Genomic DNA, 14,349 nt, shown 5'->3' with positions numbered 1-14,349 from the left:
AAAAAATTGCGTGTACTGTGTTGTCAGCTTTATAGAGATTATTTAAGTCACTCTTGATAATTATGCACAATATTGATTTATCTCATTTACAAAATTTGCAGCATAATGCCAAGAAAAGAGAGACTCCAAAAGCAGAAGGACAGGGAACTGCAGCAAGCAGCTCAGGGTAGCAGCTCTCTTTTATCTTGGATCAGGCCATCAACTTGTAAAACAGATGAGGGAGAATCAGTAACCCTACCTGGTCCAGAAGAGCCCATCACATCACTAACCCTAACATCAACATATTATTTGGTTATTCAATATGGCCTTGTTTTGTCTGTTTTTGTCTGTAATTCATTTATTTATTCAAATTGATAATTCGAGTTAGTTTGTTAACAAAATAAATATATAAGTTGAAAATATCCTACTGTTTTTTATTTATGTATTATCATTATTTTTAATTTCATAAACAATTTTGGCGATGGGTGCCCTTATTTTTGGTTTGAGAACTACCCCACAAAATGACTGTGCACGTGCCTGTTCCTGAGGGGTTGTGGGCATTTAAGTAGACATTAGTAAACATTAACTCAGGGGTGAGGAGGTCATGTGGCCTAACCATGCAATGAATTAAAGTCACTAATTGCTTTTAAATGTGAAGTTGAACTTTCAGATGTGACAAATTTCTCTCTTTTCTTTTCTTTATAGGAAATGTGTAGCAATAAATCTATATTGGTTCAAATTTTTTTTTATGGCATTGTGTAAATTTGAGTTTAGGATGAAAAGCTGAAATATCACAAACAAATAATTGTTATGTTGACAAAAGTGTAATAATTTTTTTCACAGGCAAATACCATGCAATAAATGAAACTACTGATTGATTTTAATTGTAGAGTTCCAAAGCAAGCTTAAACTTATTTCACTTGATCTTCTTTTCTGTTTCTTGTCTTTTCCTCTTTGAGGACTTATTTTCTATAACTTTTTGGCTACTTTTCCCACATTTATTATAACGTTAGTTGTAACATTGTAGAGGTTTAAGTTTAGGATATTTGCAACTGAAATATCACTAATAAATAACTGTGCTGTGAATTAGGATAAAATATAGAAATACTTAACTGCCATTGTAGCAATATGGAAAGTTGCCTTCGGGTCATCAAATCTTATACACAAAACACAGAGGCATGAAACACAAAATACATCAGTAAAAATTTGATTATGAACTAAAGTATTGAAACAATAAAACACTGTGGAGCAATAAGATTAGCAGCTTAGACTGGATCTTGCTATGATGATGAAACTTATAATGTCACAGTGAACGTGCTGGGTTCAATATAAAGTAATATTACACTAAAAAAAAGCCATTATGTAGAATTGGATCCAAAGTAATTATGCAGCCCTTCTAGCGGCCTCTAGAGGCCATGTTGCATTAATGAAGTTTTAGGATATGGGTTCAACAAGTTAAATAGTTAAATTGTTCACATGGTGCTCGTCTCTTGCACAAAACAGAGCACTCTTTCTGTGACCTTGATGCTCTTTGAGTCTGCAGGACGGACTGAGACAAAATTAAAGATCTGACGCTGAAGGTAAAATCATTTGAACAGTAATATAAAATAAACTAAATTGTTATGTTTGTAAGACTAGTATAGGCTACTAATACAAATTGGGTGTAAAGACTGGTTAACTGAACAGGCCATGGTACACAGATAAAAATGCATGTTAGACCATCAGGGCCGTTGACACACAGCAACATTTGGAGCTGTGTTTGTGCCCCCCCCCCCCCCCCAAGATGGTTCTTTGCTGTTTGGATTTTTACATATATCAATAAAAACCAACATATCTGGGATTTCTGTTGAACAGTGTGTCACCTCCATGTGATTCTCTTTCTCTTCCTCTGCTTTCATAGAAACGTGGTGGGTCAAGGTTTCGTCCAGACTTTACCTGCTGTGTTACAAAAACAGTAGGCTGAAGATATGAATCATACATTGCACACACCCACGTTCAAGCTTGACAATGAACTCAGTGTGTATTCTGGGCCAGTACACCATGTTATCATTACATTGCATGCAACATGTACAATACCCTTGACATGAAATATACCCAGCTAAAGGAACGAAAAGTCATTTTAGGAATTTCAAGTCAATATCATCAATATGGCTGATTGTGCTTTCTATGCATGTTAGATCCATGCATAGATCATCCACCACTGTATTCTTCACTCCCCTTCCTCATTCACCCTTGATACGCCAACTCATCAGCCAATGAGAGCCTGGCATCCCACAAAACCCTACAGCTATTGGCCTAGAACTGTCAAGTGCCACACCCCTACCTGTTCACTGACCCTCAGGACATTTCAATACTTTCTCCTCAGAAAAGACGCTGTCTAAATCGAATGCTTTCACCATATCGATGCTCTGTTGAGCTGTATAGTGAATGAATCTGGAATCTTCTCTGAAAAAACGCATTGCGCAGAATGTGCGCAGTATTTTTTTTTTCCCCATTTCATATAATTTAAAAAAATGTATATTTCATTTGATTACATTTTTTATATTTAATTTTATATTTTAATTTATATTACATTTCATCATCATTATTTCTCTGCGCTGGTTCAGGGGTAAATGATGCTGGTCTTCAAAGGTGACTGACCTACGCAAGCCTGCAGCCGCCACCCAACCCCCCACAGGAGATAATGTGCCTGTGTGTGTGGTCGCGGTGCTTCCTGGTTCTTCCCGGCACTACGCTGCCGGGAAGAACAGCCCAAGTATTTAACATGGCCTAGGAAAGGAGGCGGACCACTTTTCGCAGCGCTTCTACCTCCGGTGCGTCCCGGGGTTAGAGGATGATGGTGTGACGTTAATGTCTTGTTTTACATTGCATGTGTCACGTCTCCTATGTCGCCTGTACCAGGAGCCGCCCCTGTCACTGGTTATCTTGGCTCGCTGTCTAGCCGTAACCAGCCGGCTGGACCGCTACGTGAAGAAGGAGGAGGAGATGTTTGTTTACTTGGAATGAGGCCACTTCATTTCTCGGATATACAGCAGGTACAACACTCGCATCCCTTCTAGGTGGTCGGTCACTTCTCCTTATAAACATGCTTTTAGCGTATTTTCCCACAATACCCAGGTGCACTACGTCACACACTACAAACTTTCCTTAAAGGGGCAGGCCACACCTGCGACACAACAGCTCTCGGGCTCATATACAGATGGCAAGAGAAAGTAGAGACGCAGACTCAGCAACTACATCCGAGATCCGGTGCACCTTATTATTATCTGAGGGATTTTTACACACTGTGATAAATATTCCAACAGTAAAGGCAAGGGGTAGTGATGGATAAGGTTTTCTTTAACAAGTCTTTCATTCTCAGTTTCCACCTTAAAACTATGAAAAGAACTGAACTATTAACTTGTTCAGAATTTAAATGGTGAACTATGAACGTTAACTATTCATGTCTACTTGTATGAACTGAATTTTGAACTAGTTCATGAGAGGTGTGAACTTGCACAACACTGGTGTCAATAATTTAATATAATGAGTTGAGTAAACTCCAGGCAATTCATTCACTCAACTCTTCATTCAAAGTTTAAACAGTTCCTTTTTAACAGCTCTTAAGTCTGAAATTTCAAACGAATTAACTTCAAATCATTGTAAGTACAGCCCCTGCTACAAATGAACAAAATCTAAATATTATATTAACTTAACAAAATGTGTGATACAGTTAGTGGACACAAAGTTTAAAAAGTTTAAAATAGTGATTATCCTGACGACTGCAAGCTGGATACTGATCCTATGCACACATTGGTCCAAATCCGCTGAACAGAACATTGTCAAGTTAATGATCACTTTCATAATTTTATTATGAAGAGTTATGTAAGCCCATTCATAAAGAGTGGGATCCAGCTCATCTTACTCAAGCTGCAGATGGATGTGATATTTTTTGATATTTCAGAGAAAGCATGGGGTTATAAAACAGCGGATATCCAATCTATGACCACAGGAATCAAGGTGTATTGCTGCACTATATCAATGTAACAAGAGGTGGACGTGCAGTTCAGAACATTCCTCCCTGAGAAGTGGAAACATCAGACGACCTTCAAGTCCATGAACTGAACCCATGGGACTGTATTATGTTTCATTGTGTTTATATAAGGACTTCCAGCACAGAGACATGCAAACTAACCACCTCTTTGAATCAAGAAACAATATTATTTATCATTTATTACATAACTCACAGGCCAAGACTTCAAGACAAGTGTTGACTTCATAGTCTGACAATGGAAACAGAGTATCTCATAAATAACAGCCTTCGTTCTCCATTTACAGGATGCTTCAAATCCTCTTCTTCCTCTTCATGAACAAAGAGATAAAGGTCCTTGAACCCAGGGGGCAATGATCTCTTCAAAACAACAGATACACTAGAGAAGCATGTGTGTTTAAACATGGACTCTGAATATAGTTTAAGGTTGCAGTTTCAATCTGAAATAACAGTGATCTTTTACTAACTAAGACTCCGTATTTAAACAGTCCTGAGGCCAAAGAGCCTTTTACATATACCCCCCCTCCCTCTTGAGTCTTTTCTCCCAAAAAATGTGACAACTAAACTATCATACCTTTCAAAACCCACCTTTGCAGAGCTGCTGTCAGTTTTATTTCAATGTGCGGTAATGATATGTATCTTATTCACCATCATCTGTTCTCTTTTTTTTAATCTTATGTACTTTAGTAGTGTTACAAGTGATAGAAAAACCGATGGTGTTATTATAGCACACTAATTTTCAACAGGTGGTTTGTGTTGCTCTTCTGTATCTTTTGTTTGAGGAGATCGTTACCTTTCGAAGTCTTTTGCTCAATCTTTTTCCACTTAGAAACACAGGTTTTAACCTTCAGGGTATTTAATTAATACAAATCCCTCACAGAGTGAAAGTACCTATAATATCCCCTTTGCATTTTCAAAATGAGCATTTTATCAACTGAGGGTCCACATTTTCTGGCGCATCTATAAAGTAACATATGCAATCATTGAGAACAGCTTTTTTATAATTCATATAGTGTATGATATAAATATAATCCACACCAGAAGGTAATCTCTTATGGAATTTATTTTATTTACAAACAGAAGATTTTGTATAAACTGTACAATTTCTTTAACATGCTGAGAGAAAAAAGGCCTTAACAGAGGAAATGCAAAAAAAACTCTAATCTAGGGATGTGAACTTACTGTGCATATATACAACTTATAAATTATGTGATTCACTTTCTCGATATGTCTAAATTAGAGAGTTTCTATTGCTTGGATCTTGACATTAAGAGGCATGATCATATAAGGAGTTAAATCATTCAAGGAGATCATCTCTTCAGCTTCTGTGCCATTTGTGTTGTCCTTGTTAATGCAGAAATGGTGGAGCTCAAGTTCAGGAATAGGCAAATCATCTGCAGGCCATGGCGATATGAAAAGTTTGGGAAAAACAACTCATTCCAACTCAGTGAAACGAGCAAACATGGCTTTGCGGACTGCGTCTTTATAAGTGTCAGAAGCAGAGAGGGTGTAGTTGGTGCCTTTGGTGCCGAGCCCGGCTCCTTTCGTTCTCAACTGTGCCTGAGAAGGGAAACAAAAAACTTCAGTACTTGGGGATGATGGGTACTGGGTACACTACAGGCACAACCAGGTCATTGTTGTGAATACCTCAATTGGCGCAGTGATGCCCTGTTGGTTGCGACCAAGTCCCCTTCCCTCCTGCCAGCCCATGGCCTGCAGCATTTTGTTCCCAATGTTGTCACTGTTGAGACCGTCCTTCGTGGGCTGCTCATAGTTACTGCACAGGAGAAAGGGAGTTTAGTTTATTTCAATATAAACATAAAAAGGATTACAACTTGAGCCCTCCAAGGACTGAAAACTTTAAAATAAGTATTAGTACTTAAAACAATTATAAAGTTGCTTACATGACTGGTGCCGGCTGGCTAAATTTCTTCTTTTTGGGTGCCGGTGGTTCTGGAATGCCATATTTTTCTCTCCTCTCAGCTGCTCGGTCTCTGTACTTCAGCTATTCACAAAAATAATAAGAACATTGTGAATCACGGATTGTTTTCACTTGGAAAGAAGAACAAAGTTGCTCTCTAAAAGCTGGATGAATCCATATGGAGACAAACCTCAGACTCTTTCCTCTCCAGCTCTTCCAGCTCCGCTTCCGTCATTTTAGATCTGTGGTGAACCTCCAAGTTTTTCTAGAAAGAACAAGTTAAAAAAAGATGAGTATCTCGTGGTTTTCCTGACTTGACACTTGTTTCTCCCATTTCAGGTCTGACGAGGAAATGCATGGTGTTACCTTGTGGAGGTCAGAGAGTTGCTGATGACGAGTTAGACTCTCTTTATTAGGAAACTGTCTCCTACAGAGCAGGCAGGCTAACTTGGACCAATCTGTCAGCTTGTCATTGACTCCGTCACTATCAGCCTCTGCTCCGCCCTCCTCTGGATCGCTGTCTCCACTGTAGGCTGCCACAAGGCCACACTGACCATATCATAGATTAACAAAGGTAAGTATAAATATCGTTAACAGATATAACATGGAATTAACAGAAGGTTTCCAATGAAACTAGAACTAGAGGCTTTGGAATGACTAAGAGTCTCACCTTGGAAGAGTGGGCAGATTGGGCAGACTGGGCAGATTGGGCTGAGCTGGTTGGTGACTCTTCCTCAGCGCCCCGTAGCACTTCTGGCATGAGCCTTTCTAGACCTCCCGCCTGCTAAAAAAAATACATACAATCAATACATTTGCATTGGGCCTGAGGCATACATTTGCACTCTGACCGTCTTCATACATAACAATCTAGTGGATTACCTTCTTTTCAAACAGTGTGAAGCCAGCATCAGCAGCTGCGGCTTCCTTCCTCTCTTCTTGACTAGTGGGATTATAGCTGCCCCTGAAGTTGTCTTTCTGCTTGTTGAGACTTTTAGCCCACCGCTCCATGTCTTTAGCAATCTGAAATAATTAGGCAGATTAAGAACAGGAATTTATACCCTAAAGAAATTAAAATACGCTACTCAACTACTCAGGAAATGCTACAGAGCAGAAGCAGTAGAAGGAACAATGTCCTGAGGTGGGTTTATGATAATACCTGCTGAGCAGTCTTGCTTTTGGGCTTTTCCTTTTTGTCTTTGCCTTCTTTGCCTCCTGCTGCATTGTCATTTGGTCCAGCATTTGTGTCAGTAGGGGCAGGTAAGTACGTCTGCTTCTCACTGTCCCAGTACAGATACTGCTGGGTCTGAGAGTTGTAGTAATACTGGAAGGATGCAAACAAATACGTAAATAATCAAGATGAATTCCTGACAAACTGTCACCATTATGACAGTAAACAAAGTCCCACAGTCCCACATAGCGGTTAATCACTACTTACATGTGTGTTTGGGTCATAGTAGAGGCCAGTCTGAGGATCATAATAGTAGCCAGAGGACTCGTCATACTGATAGGTGGATGTATCAGGGGCAGCTGTGAATTATACAACATAATATCATTAGCAAGACAGAAAACTTCTTCTGAGTTACACCACAAGTTAAGTAGAGTCTTCCCCATTTATCAGTTGGCAAATTAAAAAATATAATATATATATATATATATATATATACACACACACACACACACACACTGGCCAATCGGTTTTGTCAATTTCTTAGTCCCAAATATCGGCCCCTAAAACTCCATATAGGTCAGGTTATAGTTTTAAGTAATAAGCGTGTTTTATATATATATATATATATATATATATATGACCTTGGAATGATTGAGCACATCAATTATCATCATGACACTGATCCCAGTGAAACCGCACAGGTTTTAAGTGTTCCTCATACCAGTGCTGCCTTCAGCTGTCTGTCTAGTTATTGTACTGGCTCCAGGCGCTGCAGCTTCAAAGCCTGAGAAATGTCCTGTATGGTGTTTGCCCTCTAGTTGCTGAGCAAGTGTCAATCCCTGCAATGAAGCATTTTGTTATTTTAAGACTGTTACACTATGCATTTTAAAAACTGTACTATAGTGTAAATACACAATTCACAAACATGTGGACGTTACCTGAACAGCAGGGTGTGGGATCATGTGTTGTTGGTAGACTTGTGCACCCTGTGAGATCACTACTCCAGCTGCATTCGGAAGCATCTTCACACTTGGCGCAGCTAAATGAGAAATGCAAAGCTCGTGTGAATCATTTTTCAAATGCCTAAAATCAGTGTCCAGAGAAAAAAAACAATCATATCATATAAATTCCAGCAGACAGGATTCGGTGCTTGAGATTTATCTACTTTACTATAACAGAGTTAGAAGTTCAAACACTGGTAATCTGAGTTATGTGTCCCCAATAAAAGCACAAGAGGACTATACCCTACTATATACTAACTGTGCATTTCATACCTCCTAGAATTCCATTTCCCTGTGAGGTGCTGGCTCCTGCTGCTTGCTGGTAATACGTCTGGTACTCCTATTACAAAAAGATATTTGAAATACAATTATTCGTTTTCAAGCAATAGAGGTGTCTATTTAATTAGTACAGGTACAACCTTGTGTCTCATTACTTATCAGTGCTATAATGTTCATTTTAATATATGCACCAATAAAGAACAAATTATCTACTCAAACAAGTTCAATCTTTTTTCTTCTACTAACCTGTGACATTGGAGTGTAGCCTTCTTGCAAGTAGCTGTACTCAGACATCCCCTCTTGGCTCTGCTGTGGCAGAAAATAAATTGAGCATTATGATTCTATGACATTAACACTAGGAGATGACTGTACCAGACCCGAGGCTGAAAACTCAGGTCTACCTGGCTTGAGGACCACTGGGCTGCAGCGATGGCGGTGCTGGCCACAGAAAAGGCACTGACACGATTCCCATCAGGTAGTAAAAGATCCCTAAGACAGAAATTAAAAATAGTGTCAGAAAACTAAAAACAAATGTTTTGTGTGAATTAATCTCTCCCTTTATTCTAATATAAAACAAGCTATTTCAATAACAGATGAAAGATCTTTTTACATAAAACTATTGGTATACTCACTTTCTAGCACTCTTGGCATAATCAACCCCAATTGTTTTTCCATCCAGTTTTAAAGTAGGCTGCAGTCCCTGTAAGATGGTTAGCAGTTGAGAAGCCTCCTGCGAAAAGACGTGATAGCAAATTGTAAGTTACATGGAGATTAATGTGGTGGTAAGTTTGGAAACCACTGCAAATTGGTCAGTTGTTACAGAAGAAAATTGAAAATGTAAGAGTACATTGTGACAATGGTCACTTATAAAGAACACTTTACCAGTGGAGAGGAAAGTTGTACAAAGGCAAAGCCTCTGTTCTGGCCCGTCTGCTTGTCCTTGATGAGGCGAATATTGTTCGATGAAAGATTAGCATATGGTGCAATGGCCGTCATGATGGCTTCCACAGTTGTGATGGCAGAAATATTTCTCAGGATGATAGCTGTACAGAACAAAAGTGTATATTTAACAACAATTTACTTCTAACAGAAAGTGCAACATAACATATGTTAAATAGCTATCTCTTACTGTCGCCATAGAAATCGCCACTGGATTGAGTTTCAGAGACTCCGGTATTACCGCTGTTTTCACTTTCTGTTGAGAGAACGACAGAAATAAGAGGTGCATTAACATCAACTTCAGAGCAGTGGAATTAAAGAATTGGATATGAGATATAAAGTGATAAGTGAAAACTAAAATGTTTACAGTAACTCATCAATTCCATATTATGAGTTTTTCCCCCCATTTTGTGTTACTGTCATGTAGAAAGGAAAAATGCATGCTTCTTTCCCAATCTATGCACTTTGCCTACATCTGACAATTTCAACACTAAACAATCCCTTGGTTTGCTAGGCCTTTGCAACTCCAAGAACACAAGCTTTGCGTTGCATCCCGGCACTGCGGCCTCAGCCCGTCAGTGGCCTCTTTATGATTAACTACTTACCAGCTTTGGCTGCTCCACACCTGAAGCACTTCAGCCTCCTCCGGAAATTGTACAGGCCACACTGCAAGTAACCGTTCACATCATTTTTATTATACACCTACTAAAGCCCTTCACAGTGCTGCCTCAGAGAGCAGCCAGTCTATATTGGTGCAGCATACCATACTTACCGCTCATCCAAATGTAAGTGTAACCAAAAAAGTAAGCTGACACAACTAACAATTGTAATTTAAAGACCTAATAGTGTTTGTGTAGTGGTTTGTAGCAATGTTGTTAGGAGGATGTGACCGTGAAACTAAAGACTTACAGTGTTGCAGAGCCAGTCTTCATACTTGTTCCTGGGATGACTGTAGTGCATGTCCACACTTTTGCCTTGGATGGTCAGACGTTTCTGAAAGAGGAGGACAAATATCAACCAAGTGCTCGTGGTGAGAATTCATCTCATCAAAAGAGCAAAAAGTGTCGGAAGGGAGAGAAGGGGAAGAGGGACCCCATCAGATAGGCTTGTGTTAAAGACAGCCACATGATGTATATGTGAGCATGGTGTATAGAGGGTTCTTTAGGTGTTTGGGACCCGTGTGCCCAGACTAAGCTGGAGCAGAGTGTACAATGTGACCCTAACAGACGTGTATGGCATGTATAGGCTTCCCACAGAAATGTAAAGGAAGAGAGTGACTTTGCTAAAAAAAAAAAAAAAAAATCAAAAACATCTACTGAGAGGGCTCTATCAGCAAGGAAATGGTGCTCTTTATCTTAAATGCAAATTCCTTAAGGAGATGACCTCAATCTGAGTAAAATCTGCAACTCTGATGCTACTGAAATTATATTAACTAGTCAATATTCTTAAAAAAATGTATTTTGTTTAACCTTCTATATTAGTATACACATTTTTTTTCTCTGTATCAAACAATCCATTTTTTCTCAAAAAGATCAATAGTTTCCACACTACTTATTTTATACACTTTGGTTGCTTTTTGGGTTATTTTTCAAGATCCCCAAGATTAAAACTAGACTTGGCGATTGGGAAGCAACCTGATTGGTCTCCATCCATCGGGTAGCATCTTGCAAGTGATAAAAGTCCACGAAGGCGAAACCACGGCTTATACCTAGAGACAGCATTCAAATATAGACGGGAGGCGTGTTAGTTAAGAGTCCATGGGAATATTATTCAAAGTCTTCCACAAACTGCTTCAGAACCCAGGGCCCTTTTTGTACACAAAGGGCCACTCCTTAGGAGTTTTACCATAGCAAGAAATCCTGTTGAATATCACTATTTGAAAGACACTCATCAAAGTGTGTGTCTACCAACTGACTTTTTCACAACTATCATTGCTTCTGTTACTTACCTGGGAAAAGATCCGCAATTAACTGAAATGAAAAGTCTGTTACGTAATTTGATCAAATTCTCTTAGTTGCTATAGGAAAATGGGTCTGAATAGAAGCAGCTTGGCCCTATGGTCAAAGACTGGGGGAGGGAGGTTGGGGTCCGTCTTCTACATCTGGTTCTCACCTGTTTTTTTCTTCATCAGCCTGACATCCACTGGCTGGGGTCCCTCCAGCTGGTCAATGGCAAAACGAATCTAAATAACACAAAGATTGGACTTTCACGTTTTTATACTGATCCTGTCCCATTTACAATGTCATCTGGCAGCTAACAGAGTGAATTGTTTGCACACATACAACAAAATTAGGCACAAAACGAGTTAACACTTACATCATCCTCAGTGACATGAGGAGACAGACCCCAGAGCATGATTGTCTTGCTCTTCCTCTCATCCCCAGGCTCCCTTCTGTAATCCTGCTCTGGGTAGTCCCCATCTGAGTGATAACCATCTTCTGATCTATCACTGTTGCGTCGTTTACGGTCTCTTTGCTTTAAAACAAATCAAATCAATGCATCAGTTACATAATAATGTCCTCAAAGAACAAAACATCATTGGTAGATTTTATAGTCAGGACATATTAAAATAACTACCTCTGGACTGTCTCTCGATGGTCGACGGTCTGCACCCTCATAACGATCATTCCGTCTCTCTTCCCCCCAGCGGCGCATGTTGTGATCACGCTCGGGATCCCTCTCTCTTCTATCGCGCCATTCGGATTCATCGCGGGGCGGGTCATTGCCATATCTACCGCTACGTTCTGTCCGACCAATCCTATTAGGGACAGCATAAAATGGAAAAGTAAAACATCAGCCCAACATTGTATTTTTTTTTAAGTGATCAAAGAAAATACTACTACGTCGTCAAGCTCAACTGCACCAAACTTGATTAACATTGCACATAAATAAACCTGTCTCAAATATTTGTATTAACTGGTTTTTGTAATGCATAAGGGGATAAAAGGCATCTTAGACATTTTTACTGCTTGTTAACTGTCACCAAAATATTTCCAGAATTCATACAAGATGGCAAAGTCAGACGATATTGATTCTTCTGACTGAGCTCCAAAGAAGTCACTGATTTACAGTTTTATTGTAACTTTTAGTATTTCAACTTTTCAAATATGATACTAATGTCTGGAAATGTGCTTCCAAGATAGAGGTGGCCACTATCATAAGAAATGTCCCATCAGGCGTCAGCACTTCTTTGAATGTGATGGATTCAATTTACTTTATCAGAAAACGTAAAATCATCGACAAGAAGGATAACTGCAATCATTAGTAACAGGTTGGAAATTAAATTATATTTTCTGTAGGATCCTACATGATTAGCATATTCGCCGTTTAACCATTCCTGTAATACAAAATTTAACTGGACCTTAATTGGTTTCCGATTATTAAGAATACAGACATTTTGTATCAATCGCAAGACGGGTAGTGGAGCTGTTATTGTGGCTAACCACACCTAGCATGGCGACAGGCGCTGGAGCAGCTACTCACCTTTTATCGGCTCCCATTTTCCACTCAGCTTCAGCTATCACACGACCTTTGGAAATAAATAGTGCCGTTTACAATCATACAAATATCATGTTTTAACAGTTACAACCTCAAACACACAATACAAACCCCTGAAAGTCGAACCATCTAGTTATAATGCGCACGACGGGCCAGTTGTACAAACATGGACACGGTCTAACCTCGGCAAAAAGACGCCAAAACCATGGCGCAAACGATAAGCGGCAAAATGTGTCTGTTTCTGAAGTGAACGCGCAGTCACTCACCGGTGTCGGTTGTTCACAGTGTTGTTGTTCAATTTGAATGTTTCAAAACGATACTGGAAGATTTAGGGATAGTGGAATTCATCTCACGCTCAAGGACTTTCGACAACACTAAAACAGACCCTTCTTCGTCCCAACATGCATTGCTGCATAACCCGGTGCATCGTGGGAAATTTTCTATCCCGAGTTTGTCTCGCGGGCAGGAAGTGAAATTTTGCATTTAATGTAGACATTACCAGTAATATTAGGATACATTATACAAAGATGGCTTTTTTGGTTCACATATTATTACTGCTGTCTGCCACCGTTACAGAACGACATCATGTTACTCGATTACTAGATGGTCCTGACATTCCAAACTGAGGGCAAATAAATCCACAATCCGCCATTTTACTGTGCACATCGTCATGTATCTTGCCATGGTTGTACTGGGATTCGTGTAATTCAGTACATTACATGTCATTTTTTGTTTTAACTATGGGGTTTAACTTATTCATGTGCTACCTTTAAATGGTTGCCTGAATTTCATTCGACAAATACAGATGTTTAATCAACAAAATGATAAAATTGCCAATGGGTATATTAATGTAACCTGCTTATACTATACACTTACATCTATTTCAAATGATGTGAAAACTGGAATTCTACCTTTTCAATAATTTGCAGAGCTACAAAATGGAATTATCTGCCACGCCTCTACAAACTAATGTGTAAATATGACATCCTCTCCTCCTTTTTGTTAGATATGGAGCATATTAAAGTGGTATTGTGGTGGCCAAAATTGTACAAAAGATGTTTCAGTCAAAAATAAACTGAACAAAAAAACCACTGAGGCACCAGACTAGTTGGGTGGTACTCAGACAATTAAAGAAGTCCATTGTCCACGCTGAATGATCTAGCTGCAGGGGAGGGCGAACATGGACGGGAATTTTTTTTCTGGCTAGCTAAGCTAACCATAGCTAGATCAACATATACTAAATAGACTGACTGATGCATTTGAAAATACGCTTTTTATTTTCTTTATCCAGAGTGTTAGTATGGCTGGTTGCAATCATTTCAGACTTACGATTGACATGTTCAGAAAGATGCTGTTTGAAAAACATGATGAGGAAAATGAGTAGGTAATTCTTGGTCTTGATTCTGAGTCTGAAATATCCGATGCTGAGGACTTAGAACTATGTTCTTCACAGGATCAAGCGTAGTGGATGTATCTTTGAATCCAGCTCTTCTAAATTAAGACGGCCACTTTGATGACATAGACGACTCATCAA

At 39.2% G+C, this 14,349-nt stretch overlaps 1 protein-coding gene across 3 annotated transcripts; it reads right to left on the bottom strand.

Annotated features, from left to right (window-relative positions):
- Positions 1 to 5,054: 5,054 nt before the first annotated feature.
- Positions 5,055 to 13,221, bottom strand: rbm5 (RNA binding motif protein 5). Of its 3 annotated transcripts, none has more exons than XM_062403505.1 (25): positions 13,082 to 13,221; positions 12,801 to 12,846; positions 11,895 to 12,075; positions 11,634 to 11,792; positions 11,430 to 11,499; positions 10,952 to 11,025; positions 10,227 to 10,310; positions 9,923 to 9,983; positions 9,508 to 9,573; positions 9,261 to 9,421; positions 9,011 to 9,108; positions 8,780 to 8,867; positions 8,625 to 8,687; positions 8,373 to 8,439; positions 8,037 to 8,137; positions 7,820 to 7,937; positions 7,366 to 7,457; positions 7,087 to 7,251; positions 6,810 to 6,950; positions 6,601 to 6,714; positions 6,297 to 6,479; positions 6,121 to 6,195; positions 5,914 to 6,014; positions 5,657 to 5,786; positions 5,055 to 5,569 (listed from the first exon to the last, which is right to left on the bottom strand). In XM_062403505.1, exons 2-25 carry the CDS (start codon positions 12,815 to 12,817, stop codon positions 5,444 to 5,446), a joined length of 2,535 nt encoding a protein of 844 aa, XP_062259489.1. In that variant the 5' UTR covers positions 12,818 to 12,846; positions 13,082 to 13,221; the 3' UTR covers positions 5,055 to 5,443. The 3 variants fall into 3 exon arrangements, with proteins under 3 accessions (XP_062259489.1, XP_062259508.1, XP_062259499.1); XM_062403524.1 differs by having other exon boundaries at positions 6,601 to 6,711; XM_062403515.1 differs by having other exon boundaries at positions 8,625 to 8,684.
- Positions 13,222 to 14,349: the final 1,128 nt, after the last annotated feature.

Source organism: Platichthys flesus, chromosome 2 (assembly GCF_949316205.1).
Source record: "Platichthys flesus chromosome 2, fPlaFle2.1, whole genome shotgun sequence".
NCBI lineage: Eukaryota > Metazoa > Chordata > Actinopteri > Pleuronectiformes > Pleuronectidae > Platichthys > Platichthys flesus.
The sequence above is the reverse complement of the archived record's forward strand: the minus strand, read 5'-3'. Positions and strand labels throughout refer to the sequence as shown.

Bases quoted from the DNA above. Each gene is read 5' to 3' on its own strand.
- rbm5 (XM_062403505.1), bottom strand. The intron at 9,984-10,226 runs GTAAGTCTTTAG...GGTTACTTGCAG, and splicing joins AAGACTGGCTCTGCAACACT to TGTGGCCTGTACAATTTCCG. The intron at 8,440-8,624 runs GTTAGTAGAAGA...TTTTTGTAATAG, and splicing joins GCTACACTCCAATGTCACAG to GAGTACCAGACGTATTACCA.